Source organism: Leptodactylus fuscus, chromosome 1, assembly GCF_031893055.1.
Source record: "Leptodactylus fuscus isolate aLepFus1 chromosome 1, aLepFus1.hap2, whole genome shotgun sequence".
Taxonomy (NCBI): Eukaryota; Metazoa; Chordata; class Amphibia; order Anura; family Leptodactylidae; genus Leptodactylus; species Leptodactylus fuscus.
Genome location: NC_134265.1, coordinates 16,415,927 through 16,440,681, shown reverse-complemented (window position 1 = coordinate 16,440,681; position 24,755 = coordinate 16,415,927). Strand labels below are relative to the sequence as shown.

Genomic DNA, 24,755 nt, shown 5'->3' with positions numbered 1-24,755 from the left:
GCGCCACACAAGTCCACAGGTCATGTCTGGTACTGCAGCTTAGTCTCCGTCGTCGCGTCCTTCTGTAACGCGACTTTCTTACCCCTCAGGTTCCTTTCTACAGTCCTCAGAAAAATCCATATCATTTGTAAAGGGCGGCCAGGCGGAATTTACCGCTAAACTAGCCTGGCAGCAAAAGGGAGCCTTCCCGGATAACAAGGTGTATGAAGAATGGGTCGCGTCCACAGCCGATAACCCCGTGGTGGTGGACTACAAGGTAAAGGAGTCGTACTGTGCGGCTTTACGTAGTAAGGTCTATGCAGAGACGTCCAGTTACTATCTGTGAATTGTAGCCATTAATGGATTCCATGATGGGATGGGGGGGCTGACAACTGGTGTACTATACAGTATACAGAGTCAGAAGTGGATAGTTCAGTGAACTGTATAGTAGTCGAGTGCCGATACTTCAGTTCAGATCAATGGGAGCACAAGAGCAGTACCAGTGTGCAGCCACTAGGCAGGGCATGGAGCCAAATGCTTCTGGCTCTGTACACTGTATAGTACACAGACCGCAGGCTCCCTCTGATCCATGCAAGGATTGGTTATGGTTACCCAATGATCAGATATTTATGACCTATCCATAGAGGTCACATTTAAGAAAGTGACCAGCCGAATATGGCGGGGTAGGACGGGGATGGAGGGGGACGTTGCTGACCTGTACACTACTGATTTTGCAGTTGAAGCCGATCGTGGATCTGGTGAGCGGTATCCCCTGCGCAGTCACTTTACGCCGCAACCTCCTGAAAGCGTTTGAAGAGTATTCAGGAACGTTTGACCCCTGTCAGTGCTCGCCGTGCCCTAATAACGCCAGGGTGGTCTTAGTGGGCACAGAGTGCAGTTGTGTCTGCCAGGCCGGGACCTACGGGGAAAGTTGTGAAAAACGGGCTCCGAATTACAAATCAGGTAAAGAAAGGACTAATGTAGTTCCAGCCTGTTCACACACGTGGTGCGGCGTACACTCCTAGATGTAACACTGACGTGCTGTGACAATTGTTGATAATATTCTTGTAAAATTAACATTTCTACTAAAGCGCAAACGCCAAGTCATTTGACTGTAGTGTGTGAACACGCCCGGATTGGGATTGCTCAATGATACATTTTTGGAAACGTCCACCTGTCACAAATAATATCACCATTTAGTGTTCCACTAATACCGCCATACGGTGCCTAACTAATACAGCCGTATAGTATTCCAATAATACCACCATACAGTACATAACTAATACAGCCGTATAGTATTCCAATAATACCACCTTACAGTGCTCAGATAATACCATCATACAGTATAAAAACAATACTGCTATAAAATACAGAAATATTACCACCATACACAGCACAAATAATACCACTATATAGTGCTTAAACAATATAGACATATAGTATTTCAATAATACCACCTTACAGTGCTCAAATAATACCACTATACAGTATACAGACAATACTGCTATAAAATACAGAAATATTACCATCATACACAGCACAAATAATACCACTATACAGTGCAGAAATAACACAGCCGTATAGTGTTCCAATAATACCACCATACAGTATATAACTAATACAGCTGTATAGTATTCCAATAATACCACCATACAGTACATAACTAATACAGCCATATACTATTCCAATAATACCACCATACAGTACATAACTAATATAGCTGTATAGTATTCCAATAATTCCACCTTACAGTGCTCAGATAATACAATCATACAGTATAAAAACAATACTGCTATAAAATACAGAAATATTACCACCATACACAGCACAAATAATACCACTATATAGTGCTTAAACAATATAGTATATATAGTATTCCAATAATACCACCTTACAGTGCTCAAATAATACCACAATACAGTATACAGACAATACTGCTATAAAATACAGAAATATTACCACCATACACAGCATAAATAATTCCACTATACAATGAAGAAATAATACAGCCATATAGTATTCCAATAATATCATCATACAGTGCTCCAATAATACCACCGTACAGGTTCCAATCGAATACTGCTAAAAAATAGAAAGATATTGCCACCATATACAGCACAAATAATACCACTACACAGTGCAGAAATAATATAGACATATAATATTCCAATAATACCACCCTACAGTGCTCAGATAATACCATCATACAGCTGATAAAGACAATACTGATATAAAATAGAGAAATATTACCACCATACACAGCACAAATAATACCACTATATAGTGCTTAGACAATATAGTATATATAGTATTCCAATAATACCACCTTACAGTGCTCAAATAATACCACAATACAGTATACAGACAATACTGCTATAAAATACAGAAATATTACCACCATACACAGCATAAATAATTCCACTATACAATGAAGAAATAATACAGCCATATAGTATTCCAATAATACCATCATACAGTGCAGAAATAATACAGCCGTAAAGTATTCCAATTATACCACCTTACAGTGCTCAGATAATACCATCATACAGCTGATAAAGACAATACCGCTATAAAATAGAGAAATATTACCACCATACACAGCATAAAGAATACTACTATATAGTGCCTAAACAATATAGACATATAGTATTCCAATAATACCACCTTACAGTGCTCAAATAATACCACTATACAGTATACAAACAATACTGGTATAAAATACAGAAATATTACCATCATACACAGCATAAATAATACCACTATACAGTGCAGAAATAATACAGCCATATAGTATTCCAATAATACCACCATACACAGGACAAATAATACCACTATACAGTGCAGAAATAATACAGCCCTATAGTATTCCAATAATACCACTACACAGTATACAGACAATACCGCTATAAAATACTGCACAAATAATGCCACCATACAATGCAGAAATAATACAGCCCTACCCTGCACCATCCAAATAACAGTTGCACATATACAGTGACCTAATAACAGCCCTGAACTATCTGACACATATAATATTGTACATTTGGTGCAGGTTTCGGCCTCCGCCCGTCTGTCGTTCTCCATTGATCCATTTGTTGTCGGTTAACCCTTTGTCTTACCTTCTCTAGTTGCGGTTGATGGGTCTTGGAGCTGTTGGTCGGCCTGGAGCTCATGTGACGCCTTCTCAAATAAGAGGAGAACACGACAATGTAACAATCCCGCACCCCAGAGAGGCGGCAAACCATGTGAGGGCCCGTCTACGCAGGAACGTTACTGCTATGTCGCTCTGTTTGAAGACAAGTAGGTCAATAAGATGTGAATATTACAGTTCCCTCATACCATTGAGGTGACCTATACAGAGGGGCAGAGGGCAGGCACTAAACTGCCCCTCCTATAGCCACCACTAGGGGGAGCTCACTGCACGCAGGTTGGACAGACCCCAATGAGGCCATTAGTGGCCGTGTAAATAAGCTAAAAATAAGCTACAGATATGAACGATGTAAAGGACAATTTATCAGTTAGTTCCCTTTGACCCTTCTAGTATGAACCGGAAATATTTTTTTGTTTTTCAAGAGTTTCTTTCCTACTTGTTAGAAGGATCCCACAATAAGCTGATCACAAATTATACCCCTGCTGAGACCCCCAGCGATCAGCTGTAGTCAGTGGGGAAACCTGGCAGTAAGTGATTCAGTTACCTGCAGCACTCCCGCAGGAGATATGAGGTATTACACAGTGTCCATTCAAATCAATGGGATGTTTATGTAATGCAGGACAGGACGGGTCCTCCAGAGCAAGAGACGCTCTTTGTAACTGGTCTCCATTCTAAGCCAAGAGGTGAGGACCTATTAACCCAGAATTCCATACCATATGACAATGGGTTCCTTTAACCCCTTCAGGACTGGACACATTTTAGTCATTTTAAAGTTTGCTGGTTACATGTACAGGGCCCCAAACGTAGGTATATATCGATAGTATCACTGTACGGTATATATAGTGGTATATATTGGCTCACACAGGGCTCTACAGATGATTTAGGTGGACACGGCAGTAATAGGTGAATACAATGAATATACTGGAGACATCTCGGATGAATCGGTCACATTTCCCGTCTCTTCCCTTTGGACCGCCATGGCCACGTCTTCCAGTCTCTGTAAAGTTTGCAGCACAGACATCGTTGGCTCTTCACTTCTCCAAACACCCGACCAACATTGTCCCCACCTGCACACCCATCCTGCTGCTACCCCCAATTATTCAATATATATATATATAACCCGCCCATAATGAATAATACCCCCAAGTGCACCCCTGTGTAAATAGTGCCCCTTATTAATATTACCCCAAATGTTTCCTACTTGAAAGGTAAAAAAAAATTTGTGGGGTTCCAATATCCGGAACCTCCACTGATCAGCTGCTTAAATGGACCGTGGTATTTCTGTAAGAGCCGTGACCCCTTATCTGTTTACATAGTGTCAGTCATCTCCTAGTGGTCATGACATGTAACTACAGCCTCATCCTATACATGTCTATGTGACATGGTCACTATACACAGACCGCATGTGATATAAACAGGCGCCATAGCCCCTTCATACAGCTGATCAGCGGGGGGCCCTGATCTCTGGTTGAGGATTTATTCTGAGGATACATCATCAATAAAAAATGAGCTGCAAAACTCCTCCCTGTCCACGCACAGGACGTCTGTGTCTCAGCGCAGGAGGTGCGATGTTGTGATGTCATAGCGCCCCCTGTGCCGAGTAACAGAAGTCTGTCTGTGGTCTCAGGGTCTTGTAAACCACTGGACTGTATTGGCTTACGTTTTGCAAGTCAACTAGTTGCAGGATACAGTGTCTGCAGACACTGATTTAGTTACAAGCAAAGCATGTACTAATGGCGGCCCCAGGGTGGGTCCCACTGAGTCAGTGGGCCCGGGGTAGCCACTCCTTCTGTCTCTCCTCGCTAGCTACGCCATTACCCTTACACAAGAAAACTGTTGTAAAGAAGTTGCGAATCACAAAACGTTGCACACATGGCGTCCACATTACCAATATGGCGTGCAGGGGGCGGGCAGAGCAGGAAGTCTGTAAGGTACAGCTTCAGCCAATAGCTGCAGAGCAGGAAGTGATGTCAGAAAAGAGGGCGTGGTTTTGACAATTTTTCCAGTAACACGCAGTCATTTTTCTATATAGGTCACAGAACCTCTGGGGGTGAACATTTAAGGGATCGGAATTTACAGCCCCAGAATGTCACATGACCCCAGATATATATATATTATTAGTCACTATACGTTACACTACTTTCTTCCGCCGTCAGGTATCGGCACGATAACTTTGTTCCCTCGGTTGTTTGTTCTCAGATCCCTTCTCTAATCCGATGTTTTGGGGAGTCTTAGTCGGGGACTTGCCAGATCCGGTTTTATTTTCATCCTCAAATCTTCTCCGATTATCCAAATCTAAACAACAATATGAAATGTTCATCCAGGCTCAGAATTTGACACTTCTGAGGATTGGAGATTTCTGGTGGCAGAGCGGAGCCGGAACGTTACCAAACCCCATAAATAAATGTAACCGGGGCCGAGACCAGCAAGGAGATGGGATTAGGGAAGTGGGCCGGGGGGAGCAGGACATGAATTATAATAATCATATCTATCTCCTATCTATCTCATATCTATCATCTATCTATCTATCTATCTATCTATCTATCTCATATCTATCATCTATCTATCTATCTATCGCCTATCTATCTATCTATCTATCTATCTATCTATCTATCATCTATCTATCTATCTATCTATCTATCTATCTCCTATCTATCTATCTATCTATCTATCTATCTATCTATCTCCTATCTATCTATCTATCTATCTATCTATCTATCTATCTATCTCCTATCTATCTATCTATCTATCTATCTATCTATCTCCTATCTATCTATCTATCTATCTATCTATCATCTATCTATCTATCTATCTATCTCCTATCTATCTATCTATCTATCTATCTATCTATCTATCTCCTATCTATCTATCTATCTATCTATCTATCTCCTATCTATCTATCTATCTATCTATCTATCTATCTCCTATCTATCTATCTATCTATCTATCTATCTCATATCTATCATCTATCTATCTATCTATCTATCTCCTATCTATCTATCTATCTATCTATCTATCTATCTATCTATCTATCTCCTATCTTTCTATCTATCTCCTATCTATCTATCTATCTATCTATCTCCTATCTATCTATCTATCTATCTATCTATCTATCTCCTATCTATCTATCTATCTATCTATCTATCTCCTATCTTTCTATCTATCTCCTATCTATCTATCTATCTATCTATCTATCTATCTATCATCTATCTATCTATCTATCTATCTATCTATCTATCTATCTCCTATCTATCTATCTATCTATCTCCTATCTATCTATCTATCTATCTATCTATCTATCTATCTATCTATCTATCTATCTCCTATCTTTCTATCTATCTCCTATCTATCTATCTATCTATCTATCTATCTATCTTCTATCTATCTCCTATCTATCTATCTATCTATCTATCTATCTATCTATCTATCTATCTCCTATCTATCTATCTATCTATCTATCTATCTATCTCCTATCTATCTATCTATCTATCTATCTATCTATCTATCTATCTATCTATCTCCTATCTATCTACCTATCTATCTCCCTATCTATCTGTCTCCTATCTATCTATCTATCTATCTATCTATCTATCTATCTATCTCCCTCTCTATCTATCTATCTATCTATCTATCTATCTATCTATCTATCTATCTCCTATCTATCTATCTATCTATCTATCTCATATCTATCTCCTATCTATCTATCTATCTATCTATCTATCTATCTATCTATCTATCTATCTATCTATCTATCTATCTCCCTATCTATCTATCTATCTATCTATCTATCTATCTATCTATCTATCTATCTTCTCATACCTTTCTCTTCTTATACACATTAGGGGAGCGCTCTGTATCAATGATAATGATGACAAGAAAGAAGTTGATCAGAACCATCCAGATCCTGACCGGGGATGTCCAAAACCAGAACCTCCAGAACATGGACTATTTATGGTAGGGGGTCTCGCTATACTGTGGGGTCTGCACAGGTTGATCTGTGTCTATACTGTACTATACCTCCTAGTATATGATGGGTTTAATGTGGACTCTCGGGGGTCTGTAAATCCAGTATTTCCCTTTATCCTCCACAGAACCGCACGGTCACGGTCACTAACTATTATTTATTTCGCAGACCTTTCCTTCACCCCTAATATTGAATCACTCGCACGTTCATGTCACCTCCACCTCAAAAACATCTCCAGAATACGCCCTTTCCTTACCAGAGATACACTAAAGACACTTATTGTCTCTCTGATTCATTCTCGCCTTGACTACTGTAACTCCTTACTAATCGGTCTTCCCCTCACTAAACTCTCCCCTCTACAATCTACACTCACCGGCCACTTTATTAGGTACACCATGCTAGTAACGGGTTGGACCCCCTTTTGCCTTCAGAACTGCCTCAATTCTTCGTGGCATAGATACAACAAGGTGCTGGAAGCATTCCTCAGAGATTTTGGTCCATATTGACATGATGGCGGCATCACACAGTTGCCGCAGATTTGTCGGCTGCACATCCATGATGCGAATCTCCCGTTCCACCACATCCCAAAGATGCTTCTCTATTGGATTGAGATCTGGTGACTGTGGAGGCCATTGGAGTACAGTGAACTCATTGTCATGTTCAAGAAACCAGTCTGAGATGATTCCAGCTTTATGACATGGCATTGCATTATCCTGCTGAAAGTAGCCATCAGATGTTGGGTACATTGTGGTCATAAAGGGATGGACATGGTCAGCAACAATACTCAGGTAGGCTTTGGCGTTGCAACGATGCTCAATTGGTACCAAGGGGCCCAAAGAGTGCCAAGAAAATATTCCCCACACCATGACACCACCACCACCAGCCTGAACCGTTACCGATACAAGGCAGGATGGATCCATGCTTTCATGTTGTTGACGCCAAATTCTGACCCTACCATCCGAATGTCGCAGCAGAAATCGAGACTCATCAGACCAGGCAACGTTTTTCCAATCTTCAATTGTCCAATTTCGATGAGCTTGTGCAAATTGTAGCCTCAGTTTCCTGTTCTTAGCTGAAAGGAGTGGCACCCGGTGTGGTTTTCTGCTGCTGTAGCCCATCTGTAGCCTCAAAGTTGGACGTACTGTGCGGCGTTCAGAGATGCTCTTCTGGCTACCTTGGTTGTAACGGGTGGCTATTTGAGTCACTGTTGCCTTTCTATCAGCTCGAACCAGTCTGGCCATTCTCCTCTGACCTCTGGCATCAACAACGCATTTCCTCCCACAGAACTGCCGCTCACTGGATGTTTTTTCTTTTTCGGACCATTCTCTGTAAACCCTAGAGATGGTTGTGCGTGAAAATCCCAGTAGATCAGCAGTTTCTGAAATACTCAGACCAGCCCTTCTGGCACCAACAACCATGCCACGTTCAAAGGCACTCAAATCACCTTTCTTCCCCATACTGATGCTCGGTTTGAACTGCAGGAGATTGTCTTGACCATGTCTACATGCCTAAATGCACTGAGTTGCCGCCATATGATTGGCTGATTAGAAATTAAGTGTTAACGAGCAGTTGGACAGGTGTACCTAATAAAGTGGCCAGTGAGTGTATTCTGAATGCAGCGGCCAGGCTCATCTATCAGGCTAGACGCTACAGCGATGCCTCTGGTCTGTGCCAGTCACTACATTGGCTGCCTATTCATTATAGAATACAATATAAAGTTATCCCCCTCCCCCACAAGGCTCTCCATAATGCTGCACCTCCATACATTTCCTCCCTCCTCTCTGTCTACCGCCCAACCCGTGCTCTCCGCTCACTCAATGACCTAACACTTACATCCTCTATTATCAGAACCTCCCATGCTCGTATACAAGACTTCTCCCGAGCTGCACCACTTCTCTGGAATGCTCTACCCCGGACAATAAGATTAACTCCCAATTTCTACAGTTTCAAACGCAAACTAAAGACGCATCTGTTCAGACAAGCCTATCACAATTCCTAATGCACAAAATTGTCTGAACACTGTATAAGCAATGCCGCCCCTGCTACTTCTTGTGTCACCCCCTCTACCTCATAGATTGTAAGCTCTTTTGAGCAGGGCCCTTAGTCCCAGTGTGTGAAATGACTTTCTTTGTTATGTATGTCTGTATCTGAACCCTATAAATTGTACAGTGCTGCGGAATATGTTGGCGCTATATAAATAAAATGTATTATTATTATATTATTAGTTCTATAGCGCCATCATACTCCGCATCGCTGTACAGACATTACCAGTCACTGTCCCATATAGGAAACTCTGAGACTCCATAATACCAGATGAGAATCCATATGGAAGAGATAAGACTCATCCTCCAAGGATATGACAGTCATCCATCTTTCCTTCCTCAGAACAATAAGCCTTGGTACTCGGTGGCGGAGGAGATAGAAGTCGTCTGCTTCTCCGGGTATGAACTTTCCGGCTTTCAGTTCCTGAGATGTCTTCCTGATGGAACGTGGAAACAAGAGGCTGTGGAGTGTGTCAGTAAGTATGTGGAGATGTCGCCGGGGTGTAAGACTCACCCAGATTCTACGCTCACCCCTTAATATCCCGCCATGATGGAATTACAATGTCGAGGAGTAGACGGAGCATCGATGACATTCCCATGGAGGAGACAGAAAGGATCAGCCTAGTCTATAGTCCTTACATCATTGTCATGTAGCAGAGCTGAGTATGTCATCTGGTCATGTGACAATATATAATCGCTGTATCTCTTTCTGTATTTCACCCTTTAGGGACGACATGCCCCCGACCATCAATGACTGATGAGGTCACCTTGTCCAATTTCAAGTCAGAATATAAAGTCAGGGAAGTGATTCAGTTAAGTTGTCCGTCTGGATTTACAATCCCCGGAGGAATCCGCTACACCTGTGGAAGCGATTATGAGTGGAGCCCCCCCATCCAGGGGGAACTCAGCTGTGACAAAGGTTCATTTTGATATCTTACATAGATGATATGTATAAATATGGTCATATAACCGGGAATGCATGTGTCATATATACAAAGCAGACATGTCATTTTGAAATACTTTGGACTCTTAAGGATGAATCTATAATTTCACTGCCACTAGGGGGCATTGTGTTCAACACTAGAGGCATACATATATTTGCAATGAGCTCCCCCTAGTGGTGGCAGCAGACAGCCAGAATTACATCATTTATTTTACAGCAGCCAAGTGAATGGATCTGGGATGAGAGAGTGAATGTAGCAGCTCTCTCTCCCTCGAGCGCAGCAGGAAGTCTCAGTGTCATCTCCAGTCATGTTTCATATTTATCTCTCCTTTATTTAGTACAACGGAAGGTATTTCAAGGCGACTGCAATGCAGGAGAGAAGAAAGAAGGTACCCAGTGTGTCTGCATGTCACCTGAGGAGGATTGTGGGTAAGGAGTCTAGTGCCCCAGCACAGGGGTTAATATACAGATTGCCCTATGTTGTGTAGTATAACTGTAGCCTTTAGTTGTATATAGGGGGCGCCACAGGTCAGTGTTTGTTGTGCCTTTATTTTACACCTGTTTTAAATTCTGGACAACCCCTTGACCTGCGCAGTGTACGTCACTGTATGTGTTGAGTCGGAGTGTTTCCTAACATGTCCAATATACACTCCAAAAGCACCAACAATAGACACAAACTTGTAATGTTCCATCCCGGGTGATGTCAGACAGGCTTACATTGCCTTCTCTTTTAGTGATGAGACAGAAGACCTCTGCGTTTACGATAAGGAAGCTGATGACTTCGTCACAATGTCTCAGTGTCACTTCTTGGCTCAGCGCTGCCAGGGAACCAAACAGCTGCAATTCGCAAGTAATGGCGCCTGCACAGATGTCAACCAAAACTGGGCGCGAGACCGAATAGCCCTGTCGGTACGCAGCACAAAGAGGGAGCCATGTGGATTGGACTTATGCTACGACTGGGAACAATGTGCAGGTATTCGGGGTCGGGGATGTACAGACCTACAATGACTGCCACTGTATATAGCAGGTGTCAGCCGGCTCCAGCTATAGAGACATCTTTAGATTCCATAGACTCAGACTTTACCCGCTTCCTTTTCGCAGGTTCTCAGTGCGCTTGCCTGGTGCCATATAAGTGCCCGGAAAACAATGACCAGCTCTACTGCATCAAGGTCGGAGCCGCTGGGAGAAAGAGAACCGTCAACCTCTGCTCACTGGGAGCCATAAAGTGCTCATCGCTGAAGTCTGAGATGTTGCATGACGGCGCCTGTACCTAATCATCCCCTTTCCTGAGGTGTGCCCCATAATTCTCCATTATGTCCTATATCTGCAGTCACAACAATAAAAATCTCTAAAATAAGACTTTCCATAATCACCAATATTCTCCAGTGGTGTAAACAAATTGATACAAAGTTGCATGAAGGCGCCTCTTGTACAGTGCTGGTGAATGGGATGGAAGAGTCAAATTTTCTTCTGTCTTGTAATTTACATTTTGTTAAAAAGTGAAAATTGCCACAGGAGCCAGAGGGTTAAAGAGGAAATTTCGCTACCTCCACCAATTTCCTTCCTTTAAGGCCCCGTTCCCAGTAACGCGCCGCTCATTCTGACACGTAAACACGTGTCAGAACAGATCCCATTGACTTCAATGGGTGCCAGCTTATGCGCGCTACACATAGAAATCAAAGGGAGGCTTTGTAACCCATTGATTTCATTGGTCTGAATGAGTGGCGCGTTACTCCGTGGGAACGGGTCCTAACAGCCACGCCTTCACCCAGTCTGGATCAGTTGGATTTTATTCTCTAGTTCCCACCATTCCTGAGCCATCAATGCTGTTTTAATGCCTGATTTGGTAACTAGACTACCGTATTTTTCGGACTATAAGACGCACCTAGGTTTTAGAGGAGGAAAATAGGGAAAAAAAATTTTGAAGCAAAAACTGGTAAAATATTTAATATATGGGAGTTGTAGTTTTGCAACAGCTGCAAGGCCACATTGACAGGTGACCCTGCAGCTGTACGGGGATGCATAGAGCGTTTTTTTTGCGGGGCCAGAAGTACTTTTTAGTTATACCATTTTGGGGGATATCTATTGCTTAGATCACCTTGTATTGAAAAAAAAACAGGAGGTGATTTAGAACTTTTATTTATTTCATATTTTTAAAGCTTTTTTTTTTTTTACTATTTTATTCCCCCCCGGGGGCTTGAACCTGCGGTCACTTGATCGCAAGTCCCATAGACGGCAATACAACTGTATTGCTGTCTATGGGACATTCTGTCTATTAGTATTACGGCTGGTCATAGAGACCAGCCGCAATACTAATACAGCAGTGACAGGCCCGGGAGCCTCATTAGGCTCCCGGCTGTCACCCGAACAGGTCGGCTCCTGCGATATCGCCGCGCAGGAGCCGGCCTGCAACTTTACAGGTACGGGGCCGGTGGGGACCGGCCCCGGGGGAGAAGGGGCCACGGACACTGACCCGGTATCCGCTGTACTAGAGAGGCGGATGCCGGGGAGGGATAGACGCCGGGGCCTGAGACATCGCTACGATCCTCTGCCCTGCATGAAGCCAGCGGCGGGGGGACGGAGGAGCCCCTGCCGCTGCTGGCTTCATGCAGGGCAGAGGAGCGCAGCGATGTCTCAGGCCCCGGCACCTGTAATGGCGTCTATCACTTGCCGGCTTCCGCCTCTCTATTACAGCGGATGCCAGGCGCCACCTTCAGACTATAAGACGCACCCTTCTTTTCCCCCAAAATTTTGGGGAAAAAAAGTGCGTCTTATAGTCCGAAAAATACGGTATATGTCAAGTGGATGGTGTGTGATTCTGAGTCTTTGATTGGAGCTCTGAGTCACGCCCCCTTGTCTGCTCATGCCTGGCACCACCCACTTGCCATTAGGAAGTCTAGTTAACATTATCAGACACCAAAACTAACTGCACCAATTGCTCAGGAATGATGGAGGTGACATAAAAAAATTTCAACTGTGCCAAAATCAGGGGCGGCTATTAAAGGATGAAAAGTGCTCAAATTTGAGGAGGTGGTGAAAGGTCCTCTTTAAGCATTGATGGATTGACAGAGGCCACCAGAGCTATAAATTTCCTTCCAAGCTCAGAGTTTTTCCCCCGCCAAAATATTATTATTGAGGCTTGTTCAGTGCAGATGGTATACAGCCTGAGGGTGGTCTTGCTACGTCATACAGATAAAAAAAAAAACAGGCTCTATTCATGGCTGAAAATAACATATTATTGACATGCTGCGACTTCCTGCTGTGCTAGATGCAGAGAGAGCTGCTTCATTAACTGCTGGGATACAGAGCTGAGATACATTCTCACATATACGGTTAGACCTTCTATATGTTGACTGCATTAGGTTTGGATTTTATATGTTACAGGGGATAGATTGCATATCAATAGGGGCCCAAGGTATCATGAGAATGGGGGCTGCCAGAATGGAACGGTTGTTACATACCCTATACATCATATAGGCAATATACAAGGAGATGGCTGGATTTAGTGGACACAGTATGGCGGTGCAGCTGGGAGCAGTATGTGTGGTGTCTCCCTGCAGTGATATGTGTATTTGGAGCAATAATAGGTTGCACTTAGACTTTATTGTGCAATGTCAGGACTGGCGGCTGCAGGAGATGAAACAATGGCAGTATCAGCACATGGGGAATAAAACATACACACCCCTCACTGCAAAACTTCGCCTATATACATACAGTGGCTGCTGACTGGCCAAAACCTGGCTGCGCTGACAGGAGATCTTAGGGCAGACTGTCTCAGTTTTCAGATACTTTTCTTGTCTAGATGTTGTTTGTCACAAAAGACTAATAAACATATAAGCCACCACTAGGGGGAGCTCACTGCCTGCTATAACAAGTTTATTATATCTATGTATTGCAGTGAGCTCCCTCTAGTGGTCGTTACAGGTAGCCAGGGTTTTAACATAACAATTTTGTCTCTGTAGGGACTTCAAGATTTGTATCATAAAAGCAAAGCTCCGAGCTCTAAAGATGTCTAAAGAAATTGAGTGCACCATGTTGTACCTATTCAGATAAACAAGCTGCGTTCAAGTGTTGACCTTCCCTTTAAGGGATGTAACACTGTCTTAAGAATTGAGAGGATGCGGAGTAATGATGAGACGTTAGACTACTGCACAGACCAAGCTGTATTTTCAGCCATATCCAGGACATCTTGTTCTGTACACTGTGACATGTTCCAGCAGGACAGGAGTTAATACTCCGGTTCCTCTAGACATCGCAGGGATTTATGCTGACAACCGTCACCTCCTGCCCTCGGCATTTCAGGATTCCAGCGTCACATTCGCTCAGGGTTTGCTTAATGCCGTTGACAAGGACACAAATGCTGATGCCGTGGGACTGGCAAGTCGCGGCTTCTCTGCAGACACAAGTGTGTGAGTTACCTAGACAAAGAAGCAAAGAGGGCGAGAGTTACAGACGAGGGTGCACTTCCAGGAGTGACCCCATAAAGACACTGACATACAGTCCTATGAAAAAGTTTGGGCACCCCTATTAATCTTAATCATTTTTAGTTGTAAATATTTTGGTGTTTGCAACAGCCATTTCAGTTTGATATATCTAATAACTGATGGACACAGTAATATTTCAGGATTGAAATGAGGTTTATTGTACTAACAGAAAATGTGCAATATGCATTAAACCAAAATTTGACCGGTGCAAAAGTATGGGCACCTCAACAGAAAAGTGACATTAATATTTAGTAGATCCTCCTTTTGCAAAGATAACAGCCTCTAGTCGCTTCCTGTAGCTTTTAATCAGTTCCTGGATCCTGGATGAAGGGATTTTGGACCATTTCTTTCTACAAAACAATTCAAGTTCAGTTAAGTTTGATGGTCGCCGAGCATGGACAGTCCGCTCTCAAATGATCTAAAACAAAGATTGTTCAACATAGTTGTTCAGGGGAAGGATACAAAACGTTGTCTCAGAGATTTAACCTGTCAGTTTCCACTGTGAGGAACATAGTAAGGAAATGGAAGACCACAGGGACAGTTCTTGTTAAGCCCAGAAGTGGCAGGCCAAGAAAAATATCAGAAAGGCAGAGAAGAAGAATGGTGAGAACAGTCAAGGACAATCCACAGACCACCTCCAAAGAGCTGCAGCATCATCTTGCTGCAGATGGTGTCACTGTGCATCGGTCAACTATACAGCGCACTTTGCACAAATAGAAGCTGTATGGGAGAGTGATGAGAAAGAAGCCATTTCTGCACGTACGCCACAAATAGAGTCGCCTGAGGTATGAAAAAGCACATTTGGATAAGCCAGCTTCATTTTGGAAGCAGATCCTGTGGACTGATGAAACAAAGATTGAGTTGTTTGGTCATACAAAAAGGCGTTATGCATGGCATCCAAAAAAAACAGCATTCCAAAAAGAACACTTGCTACCCACTGTAAAATTTGGTGGAGGTTCCATCATGCTTTGGGGCTGTGTGGCCAATGCCGGCACCGGGAATCTTGTTAAAGTTGAGGGTCGCATGGATTCCACTCAGTATCAGCAGATTCTTGAAAATAATGTTCAAGAATCAGTGACGAAGTTGAAGTTACGCCGGGGATGGATATTTCAGCAAGACAATGATCCAAAACACCGCTCCAAATCCTCAGGCATTCATGCAGAGGAACAATTACAATGTTCTGGAATGGCCATCCCAGTCCCCAGACCTGAATATCATTGAACATCTGTGGGATGATTTGAAGCGGGCTGTCCATGCTCGGCGACCATCTAACTTAACTGAACTTGAATTGTTTGTCCAAAATACCTTCATCCAGGATCCAGGAACTGATTAAAAGCTACAGGAAGCGACTAGAGGCTGTTATCTTTGCAAAAGGAGGATCTACTAAATATTAATGTCACTTTTCTGTTGAGGTGCCCATATTTTTGCACTGGTCAAATTTTGGATTAATGCATATTGCACATTTTCTGTTAGTACAATAAACCTCATTTCAATCCTGAAATATTACTGTGTCCATCAGTTATTAGATATATCAAACTGAAATGGCTGTTATAAACACCAAAATATTTAGAACTAAAAATGATTAAGATTAATAGGGGTGCCCAAACTTTTTCATAGGACTGTATTACCACAGCACAATGGACAAGATACAGTACAACACTGTGTGAGATAAACCCCCCACTAGCTGCTGCACAAATCTCTCTGCTAGTTTGCTACAATGTATCAGTCTGTTGAGCTCACAGATCGTTGTCTATACTGGATACAATGTATCAGCTGAGAGCAGGACTAGCTCAGTACAGGGTTACTGTCTCTGAATGGAGAATGACTATGTATCTAATCCAAAATACATCTCCTCCTTCTCCTCCAGAGGACACAGATTTGTCATGTATGTTCCCGATACCATACAATATAGGGAGACTCTACCTGAGCAAGTTTCCCACAAATGACAGGAATCACATGACTTCTCAGGCTTTTGGGGGAAGGTGCAGTCCGTCTCCTTGGTCAGGGTGTATTTCCTCCCCAGACATTCCAGGGCGTGCATTTTACACACTGTAAGCGGAACTTTTCTGCTTCTATGGTCGATGGCGCAAATATCCAGGGAAGACCTGAAAAGCAAATACAGGACTCCATATTATTATCCAAGTGTGAACTGTACGTGAAACCCTTCGGCTACTTACTAAGCGCTCTAAACCGGTGCTGGTTTAGCAGAAGTTCTGTTCCCCTGGACCTGAGCTCTATATACAGACACATTACACTTACACAACCCTCCACGTCTTACCCGCACTCAGCCGGCATTAAACAGGTGCACAAAGAATCCTGGACTTTTTCCCACGGTTTGCATTTGGGATCATCAACTTTTGGGGTGACTGTGGGGTCTGCAAAATGAGAGAAACTTTACTGTTAGACAAGATACAAAGGCCTCACCCATCACACTGTAAATCCTGGACTACAGGAGATTTCCCTTTGTAATTTGGGATGACATTGTGAGGAAGACTGGAGTATATACAGTACAATGTACACATATATACATATTACATGCAGTTACACAGATTACATGCATATAAATACACATTACATAGTTACACACATTACACGCATATAAATTCATATTACATACAGTTACACACATTACACACATATAAATTCACATTACATAGTTACACAGATTACACACATACTGTATACATACACATTACATACATATATACACATTACACACATATACATACACATTACATACAGTTACACAGATTACACGCATATAAATTCACTTTAAATATAGTTACATGCAAATAAATTCACATTACATACAGTTACACAGATTACACACATATAAATACACATTACATACAGTTACACACATTACACGCATATAAATTCACATTACAAACAGTTACACACATTACACGCATATAAATTCACATTACATACAGTTACACAGATTAGACGCATATAAATTCACATTACATACAGTTACACAGATTACACACATATAAATACATATTACATACAGGTACACAGATTACATGCATATAAATACACATTACATAGTTAAACACATTACATGCATATAAATTCATATTACATAGTTACACACATTACACGCATATAAATTCACATTACATACAGTTACACAGATTACACACATATAAATACACATTACATACAGTTACACAGATTACATGCATATAAATACACATTACATAGTTAAACACATTACATGCATATAAATTCACATTACATACAGTTACACACTCACCGTTCTTTTTGCACTGAATGTTTTTGATCGTTGGATTCCAAGTGAGGCTGGAACTGCACTGAATAACATCGGGACCCTCCAGATCCAGGCCGGGGGGACACGACAGCCTTATCTTATCCCCCAGCTCATAGTCAGCCTTGGCCGGAGCAGCTTTTATGTTACTTGGAAGATCAGGAGTGGAACACAATATTTCTGAGAAGATACAATGTAACAATATGGAGGCTTAGAATGTGTCAGTGTTATATACTGTATAAGTATTTGGTATCTGTACTCACGTTTGCATTGCATGTCATTTACTTGCCACTGGCGGTTCTCATTACACTCAGCAATGGGATCCCCCACCAGTGTATAGCCGGGGTAACAATTGTATACTATACGTTCTCCAACATGATAAATCCCATCATCATCCTGAGAAAGAAACAAGACACACAGAAAAGCATTTTAAATTAAAAAAAAAAAAAATAGCTGCTTTATTCCAGAAACAGCGCCACACTTGTTCACAGGTTGTGTGTGGTATTGCAGCTCCATTCTTTTTTTATCAGAAAGCTGCAATACTAGACACAACCCACAGACAGGGGTGGATGCTATTTATGAAAAAATATATTTTCTAATGAGTACATGTAAGAATGGGAATTGCTGGAGAGGAGCCCGGCCTGATATGTCGCTGTTACATCACACATCAATACCTGGATAAATCCATTCTGCAGAGGACGGGGCGCTGCGCAGAACTCTGTGGGTAAGATCTGGATATCGAAGCAGTGCGGCTCCACAGAGCTAAGGAGAGAGCAAAGACAAGGGAGAGGGTTTATTGCACATGCTTAAAGGCATAGCAGCCCCTTAAAGGGAAGGTCTCACCAAAAATCAAACCAACTTTTTAAACCAACTTTTTACATTGAACAAGTTTTTTTTAAGAATTTCTGGAGATTTTATTTTTATGTGGTTAAAAGGGTTAATCAATATATAAAGGGTTAATCATTTATAAATACATTTCTATCATTGTCCTATGGGAGAGATGGGAATCCTCCTGCGGCTCCCCTGTAGCACCTCCCCCACCATCTGTCCATACAGGGAGGATGATGAGGGTTGTAGTCTATGGTAATACAGAATATATTCAGCCCCGGGACACAATTCAGTGATCTGTGCGTATATGGACGTATAATGTGCACTTGTAATAAGCCGAGGTCTAGAAGGAATTCATTGTCCAGTCAGTGACTAAGTGGCGGTGACAGTTGTCAGAACAGGTGAAGGGACTTGTCACGGAGAAGACACAATATTAGCACATGGCAGATGCGGCTCGTGTCCCCACCAGGGAGGCCAAATTAAAGATGATTATCTCATTCTGTGGCTGCACATTGTAACCGAGCGGACAAGACGCAGCAGAAAAACTACAATGTGCATCGGACCGAGATGGCAGAAACCTGCAACAGCACTGGACGTGGACCTGCTGGAACCTGGGAGCTTGCTGCAGCAAGAAGAGGCTTCACCAAGAAGAGGCTACACCCCGGGACATGTACCCCGAGAAGAGGCTTCACCCTGGGACATGCACACCAAGAAGAGGCTGCACCCCAGGACATGCACACCAAGAAAAGGCTGCACCCCGGGACATGCACACTGAGAAGAGGCTACACCCCAGGACATGCACACTAAGAAGAGGCTACACCCCTGGACATGCACACCAAGAAGAAGCTACACCCCGGGACATGCACACTGAGAAGAGGCTGCACCCCAGGACATGCACACCCAGAAGAGGATGCACCCCAGGACATGCAAACCCAGAAGAGGCTGCACCCCAGGACATGCAAACCCAGAAGAGGCTGCACCCCAGGACATGCACAACGAGAAGAGACTGCACCCCGGGACATGCACACCGAAAAGAGGCTGCACCCTGGAACATACACCCCGGAAGAGGCTGCATCCCAGGACATGCACACCGAGAAGAGGCTGCACCCTGGAACATACACCCAGGAAGAGGCTACACCCAAGAACATGCACACCAAGAAGAGGCTGCACCCCAGGACATGCACACCGAGAGGAGGCTGCACCCCAGGACATGCACACGGAGAAGAGGCTGCACCCCAGGACATGCACACCGAGAAGGGGCTGCACCCCAGGACATGCACAACGAGAAGAGGCTGCACCCCAGGACATACACCCCGAAAAGAGGCTGCACCCGGGACATGTACGCCGAGAAGAGGCTGCACCACAGGACATGCACACCAAGAAGAGGCTGCACCCCAGGACATGCATACCAAGAAGAGGCTGCACCCTGGGACATACACACCGAGAAGAGGCTGCACCCTGGGACATACACACTGAGAAGAGGCTGCACCCCAGGACATGCACACCAAGAAGCTGCACCCCAGGACATGCACACCAAGAAGAGGCTGCACCCTGGGACATACACACCGAGAAGAGGCTGCACCCCAGGACATGCACACCGAGAAGAGGCTGCACCTGGGACATGTACACCGAGAAGAGGCTGCGCCCCAGAACATGCACACCAAGAAGAGGCTGCACCCCAGGACATGCACACCGAGAAGAGGCTGCACCCCGGGACATGCACACCGAGAAGAGGCTGCACCCCGGCACATGTACCCCGAGAAGAGGCTGCGCTCCAGAACATGCACACCAAGAAGAGGCTGCACCCTGGGACATGCACACCAAGAAGAGGCTGCACCCCGGGACATGCACACCAAGAAGAGGCTGTGCCCCGGAACATGCACACCAAGAAGAGGCTGCACCCCAGGACATGCACACCGAGAAGAGGCTGCACCTGGGACATGTACCCCAAGAAGAGGCTGTGCCCCGGAACATGCACACCAAGAAGAGGCTGCACCCCGGGACATGCACACCGAGAAGAGGCTGCACCCGGGACATGCACACCAAGAAGAGGCTGCACCTGGGACATGTACCCCGAGAAGAGGCTGCGCCCCAGAACATGCACACCAAAAAGAGGCTGCACCCCGGGACATGCACACCAAGAAGAGGCTGTGCCCCGGAACATGCACACCGAGAAGAGGCTGCACCCCGGGACATGCACACCGAGAAGAGGCTGCACCCCAGGACATGCACACCAAGAAGAGGCTGCACCCCAGGACATGCACACCAAGAAGAGGCTGCACCCCAGGACATGCACACCGAGAAGAGGCTACACCCCAGGACATGCACACCGAGAAGAGGCTGCACCCCAGGACATGCACACCGAGAAGAGGCTGCACCACAGGACATACACCCCGAGAAGAGGCTGCACCCCAGGACATGCACACTGAGAAGAGGCTGCACCTGGGACATGTACCCCGAGAAGAGGCTGCGCCCCGGAACATGCACACCGAGAAGAGGAGATATATGAGTTCAACAGCCTGGACTCTGGACTGAAACATTATAACGTTGCTGATGTGAGCTCACAGAGCATTGTCTAGACTGGATACAATGTATCAGCTGAGAGCAGGACTCGCTATGTACAGGGTTACTGCCTCTGAATGGACACCAGAGTCTTCTGAGTCACTGACAGCAAGCAGAGATCTTGTACATGGAGAAGAATAGAGACAGAAAGTCTATTAGATAGTTGTAGACTGTGCACAAGGTTGTGCTTGTTATTCGCTGCTTTGTCTTATTTCTGTTCCTATAACTATACTATAGAAAGGTGAAGAGTCCATTGAATGTAGCGGCAGGCACAGGGCAGCCCCCGGCAGCACTCACTATAGGCTGTCCTCCGCTTCTTCCTGTCTTACACCATTTTGTAGAAGAATTTCCCTCTAATGAGCAGCTCATGCCGTGTCCTCAGTCTCACATCTGAACTCTGCGCACAGTATACGGACACGTTCAACACGCTGTTATATAGGAAGGCGAAAAGCAGAGCACAGGCGCAGAGGACGGGTGTTTCACCTGCTGATAAAATCCTCCTGTATAGTCTCTTCATTCACTATGGACACAAAGATGGAGACAACTTCTCTCCTTTTCATCAGGTTTCAGGTGTCTTTTATATATCGCCCACACCTGTTACTTGCCACAGGTGAGTCTGCATAAGCAGCTAGAAACAAAGTTATTTATCCACAATTTTGTCCGGCCCATTTTTGGAATTTTATGTAAAATTATGTCCAATTTGCATTTTTTCTAGAAAAATTTTAGGGTTACCAACACTCACAGCCATGACAGTATATGAGAGATAGATAGATAGATAGATAGATAGATAGATAGATAGATAGATAGATAGATAGATAGGAGATAGATAGATAGATAGATAGATAGATAGATAGAATGTACCGTAAATGTACGAGCTCATCCTCTTCACATGGTTGGCTTTCTATAGAGTCCCCTATGCAGCGCTTGCCGCCATTGCTCGGGGGCGGGTTGTTACACACACGGCTCCTCACTCGTCTCCCGCCTCTCCCAGCACACGAGCTCCAGGATGTCCAGCAATTCCAGCTGCCATCAGTGGCTCCTAGAAGAAGAGACATATCTGAGGATCATAGAGGAGGTGATGACTCCTGTTCTCTGCAATTTTGTATTTCATTTTGCTCTCTTCCACTTTGCCCATATATAACCACCATCACATTAGTATTGGCACGCATGGGTGCTGCAGTACATCTGTATGAATGGTACCTGTATCCTCGCCGGCCAGGAAGCCTTGTTCACACGCAGGGCCATGTGTATACGGCTTGCAGTGGCACACGCACTTTGTGCCCTCGACGACGGGCAGCCCCTGGTTCTGGCAGGGCTTACACCGACACGCATTGTCCTCTTCCAGATACTGCTCTATGGCCCGTTTCAGGTACAGCCTCTTGGCGGAGTAGCACGGCACTTCTTTTACCAACTCATATAATGGCATAAGCTGGAAAATGAATCAGAGAAGGAGAATGTCGCATCTGGAGCTGACCAGGATGAGAAAAACATTGGTGGCCTCGAACCAGAGACCAGATGCAAAGAGCGTCTCTATCGCTGGAGGACCCGGCAAGTCCATGCCTTATATAGAACATTGTAATGGTGTAATGCTTTACTTCCCCTGTGGTGGCGCTGCAGGGAAATTTGCCAGGAGGCTACTTCATTTCTCAGGAGCCCCTTCTAGATGTTTCGGGACAGTTGGCAAGTAGGATTGACAATTGGTAGCTGATCCCTTGTGCCTACCATTGTAGGTATTTGTGGGTTTGGTCTATATTAATGGGTAGGGCATAAGTCTATGAATTCGGCTTTAGTTGCGTTTGCCCAGAAAAAGCTGAATATAAAGCCATATATAACACATGGCAGCGGATACCGAGATTGCTGCAGAGAAGGAGTTTCAGCTGATCTGGAAGTGGGCAGGCAATGCTGTTCCTGCGGCAGCACATGGATGCTGCGAGTGGAGGGGTTACTGTTATGGGATAGACAGGGAGTGATACCAGGCGCAACCATGATCTCAAGATCTAACAACACATAGCTTCTTGTACTAACACACAGAGCAAAACACCTGGTATAGGGAGAGACTGAATGCATGGGAGGTGAAGGAGACTCCTAACATGCTGAGGTGAGACCATGATCTCAAGATCTAGCGACACATAGCAAACAAAACACCTGGTATATGGAGAGACTGAATGCACGGGAGGTGAAGGAGACTCCTAACACGCTGAGGTGAGACCATGATCTCAAGATCTAGCGACACATCGCTTCTTGTACTAACACACAGAGCAAAACACCTGGTATATGGAGAGACTGAATGCACGGGAGGTGAAGGAGACTCCTAACACGCTGAGGTGAGACCATGATCTCAAGATCTAGTGACACATAGCTTCTTGTACTAACACACAGAACATAACACCTGGTATATGCAGAGACTGAATGCACGGGAGGTGAAGGAGACTCCTAACACGCTGAGGTGAGACCATGATCTCAAGATCTAGTGACACATAGCTTCTTGTACTAACACAGAACAAAACACCTGGTATATGGAGAGACTGAATGCACGGGAGGTGAAGGAGACTCCTAACACGCTGAGGTGAGACCATGATCTCAAGATCTAGCGACACATAGCTTCTTGTACTAACACACAGAACAAAACACCTGGTATATGGAGAGACTGAATGCACGGGAGGTGAAGGAGACTCCTAACATGCTGTTGTAGACTCCCTTAGAGAATAGGTGATACAGTTTCAAGCAGCCTGACTAGACCTTAAACACAGAAAAGGGCACCTACTATATGGAGAGACAGACTGAAACAAGTGAGGAGAAGGAGACTTCTAACATGCAGTAATAGAATCTGAACTCTATAGTTAGGAATAGTGCCTGGATGCTATTTCTAGTTCTAGACTGTTCTAGCACTGCAGTTCCTTCAGAGCATAGGTTCTCCAGTAGCAAGCAACCGGGCTTGGCCTTACATACAGAAAATGGCACCTAGTGATTGGGGAGACTGATTGCAACAAGTGAGGTGAAGGAGACTCCTAACACGCTGTAATAGAATCTGATCTCTATAGTTGGGAGCTAATTCTAGTTCTACCACTGCCGTTCTTTTATAGCATAGGTGCTACAGCATCAAGTAGCCCGACTTGGCCTTACATATGTTATGGGCACCTAGTGATTGGGGAGACGGATTGCAACAAGTGAGGTGAAGGAGACTCCTAACACGCTGTAGCAGAATCTGATTCCTAGGCTCTTCTGCATCCCAGTTATTCCAATGATTCCCCTATACAACTTGGGTGGAAACCTGGTTATATGCTGTCACTAAGTTGCTTGCTTTGGTAAAGAAAGAGTTAACCGTGCAGCCGGTCCGAGTCATTTGCCGCCATATATCCGCACATTACACATATATCCATATCACGTGCCGCCGTCCTCCAAGGCGCACACCTCACTGATAACATCAGGCCGGGCGTCAGAGATGTGAGCTGCATGACAACAAGAGTGAGCCACTTATTCCAGACAAAGACATTGATCACGCGGAGAGGTCGCCGCCATTCCTGTCACATC

The 24,755-nt window shown here is 44.3% G+C and overlaps 2 protein-coding genes across 2 annotated transcripts in view; one reads left to right on the top strand and one right to left on the bottom strand.

The window, feature by feature from the left end:
* C6 (complement C6) overlaps positions 1 to 14,132 on the top strand; it is a 26,937-nt gene extending 12,805 nt beyond the window's left edge. The window contains 10 exon segments of the mRNA XM_075266467.1: positions 90 to 256; positions 717 to 942; positions 3,108 to 3,279; positions 6,973 to 7,084; positions 9,480 to 9,612; positions 9,864 to 10,055; positions 10,418 to 10,508; positions 10,814 to 11,052; positions 11,181 to 11,370; positions 14,042 to 14,132. Of these exon segments, the coding sequence (XP_075122568.1) occupies positions 90 to 256; positions 717 to 942; positions 3,108 to 3,279; positions 6,973 to 7,084; positions 9,480 to 9,612; positions 9,864 to 10,055; positions 10,418 to 10,508; positions 10,814 to 11,052; positions 11,181 to 11,370; positions 14,042 to 14,132 (1,613 nt within the window).
* Positions 14,133 to 14,264: 132 nt separating this feature from the next.
* Positions 14,265 to 24,755, bottom strand: part of C7 (complement C7) — a 28,073-nt gene continuing 17,582 nt past the window's right edge. The window contains exons 11-18 of the mRNA XM_075266458.1: positions 22,425 to 22,653; positions 22,086 to 22,263; positions 18,509 to 18,596; positions 18,098 to 18,230; positions 17,823 to 18,014; positions 16,842 to 16,938; positions 16,487 to 16,668; positions 14,265 to 14,497 (exon numbers count right to left, since the gene is read on the bottom strand). Of these exons, the coding sequence (XP_075122559.1) occupies positions 14,325 to 14,497; positions 16,487 to 16,668; positions 16,842 to 16,938; positions 17,823 to 18,014; positions 18,098 to 18,230; positions 18,509 to 18,596; positions 22,086 to 22,263; positions 22,425 to 22,653 (1,272 nt within the window). The 3' untranslated portion in view covers positions 14,265 to 14,324. The remainder of the gene's footprint in view (positions 14,498 to 16,486; positions 16,669 to 16,841; positions 16,939 to 17,822; positions 18,015 to 18,097; positions 18,231 to 18,508; positions 18,597 to 22,085; positions 22,264 to 22,424; positions 22,654 to 24,755) is intronic.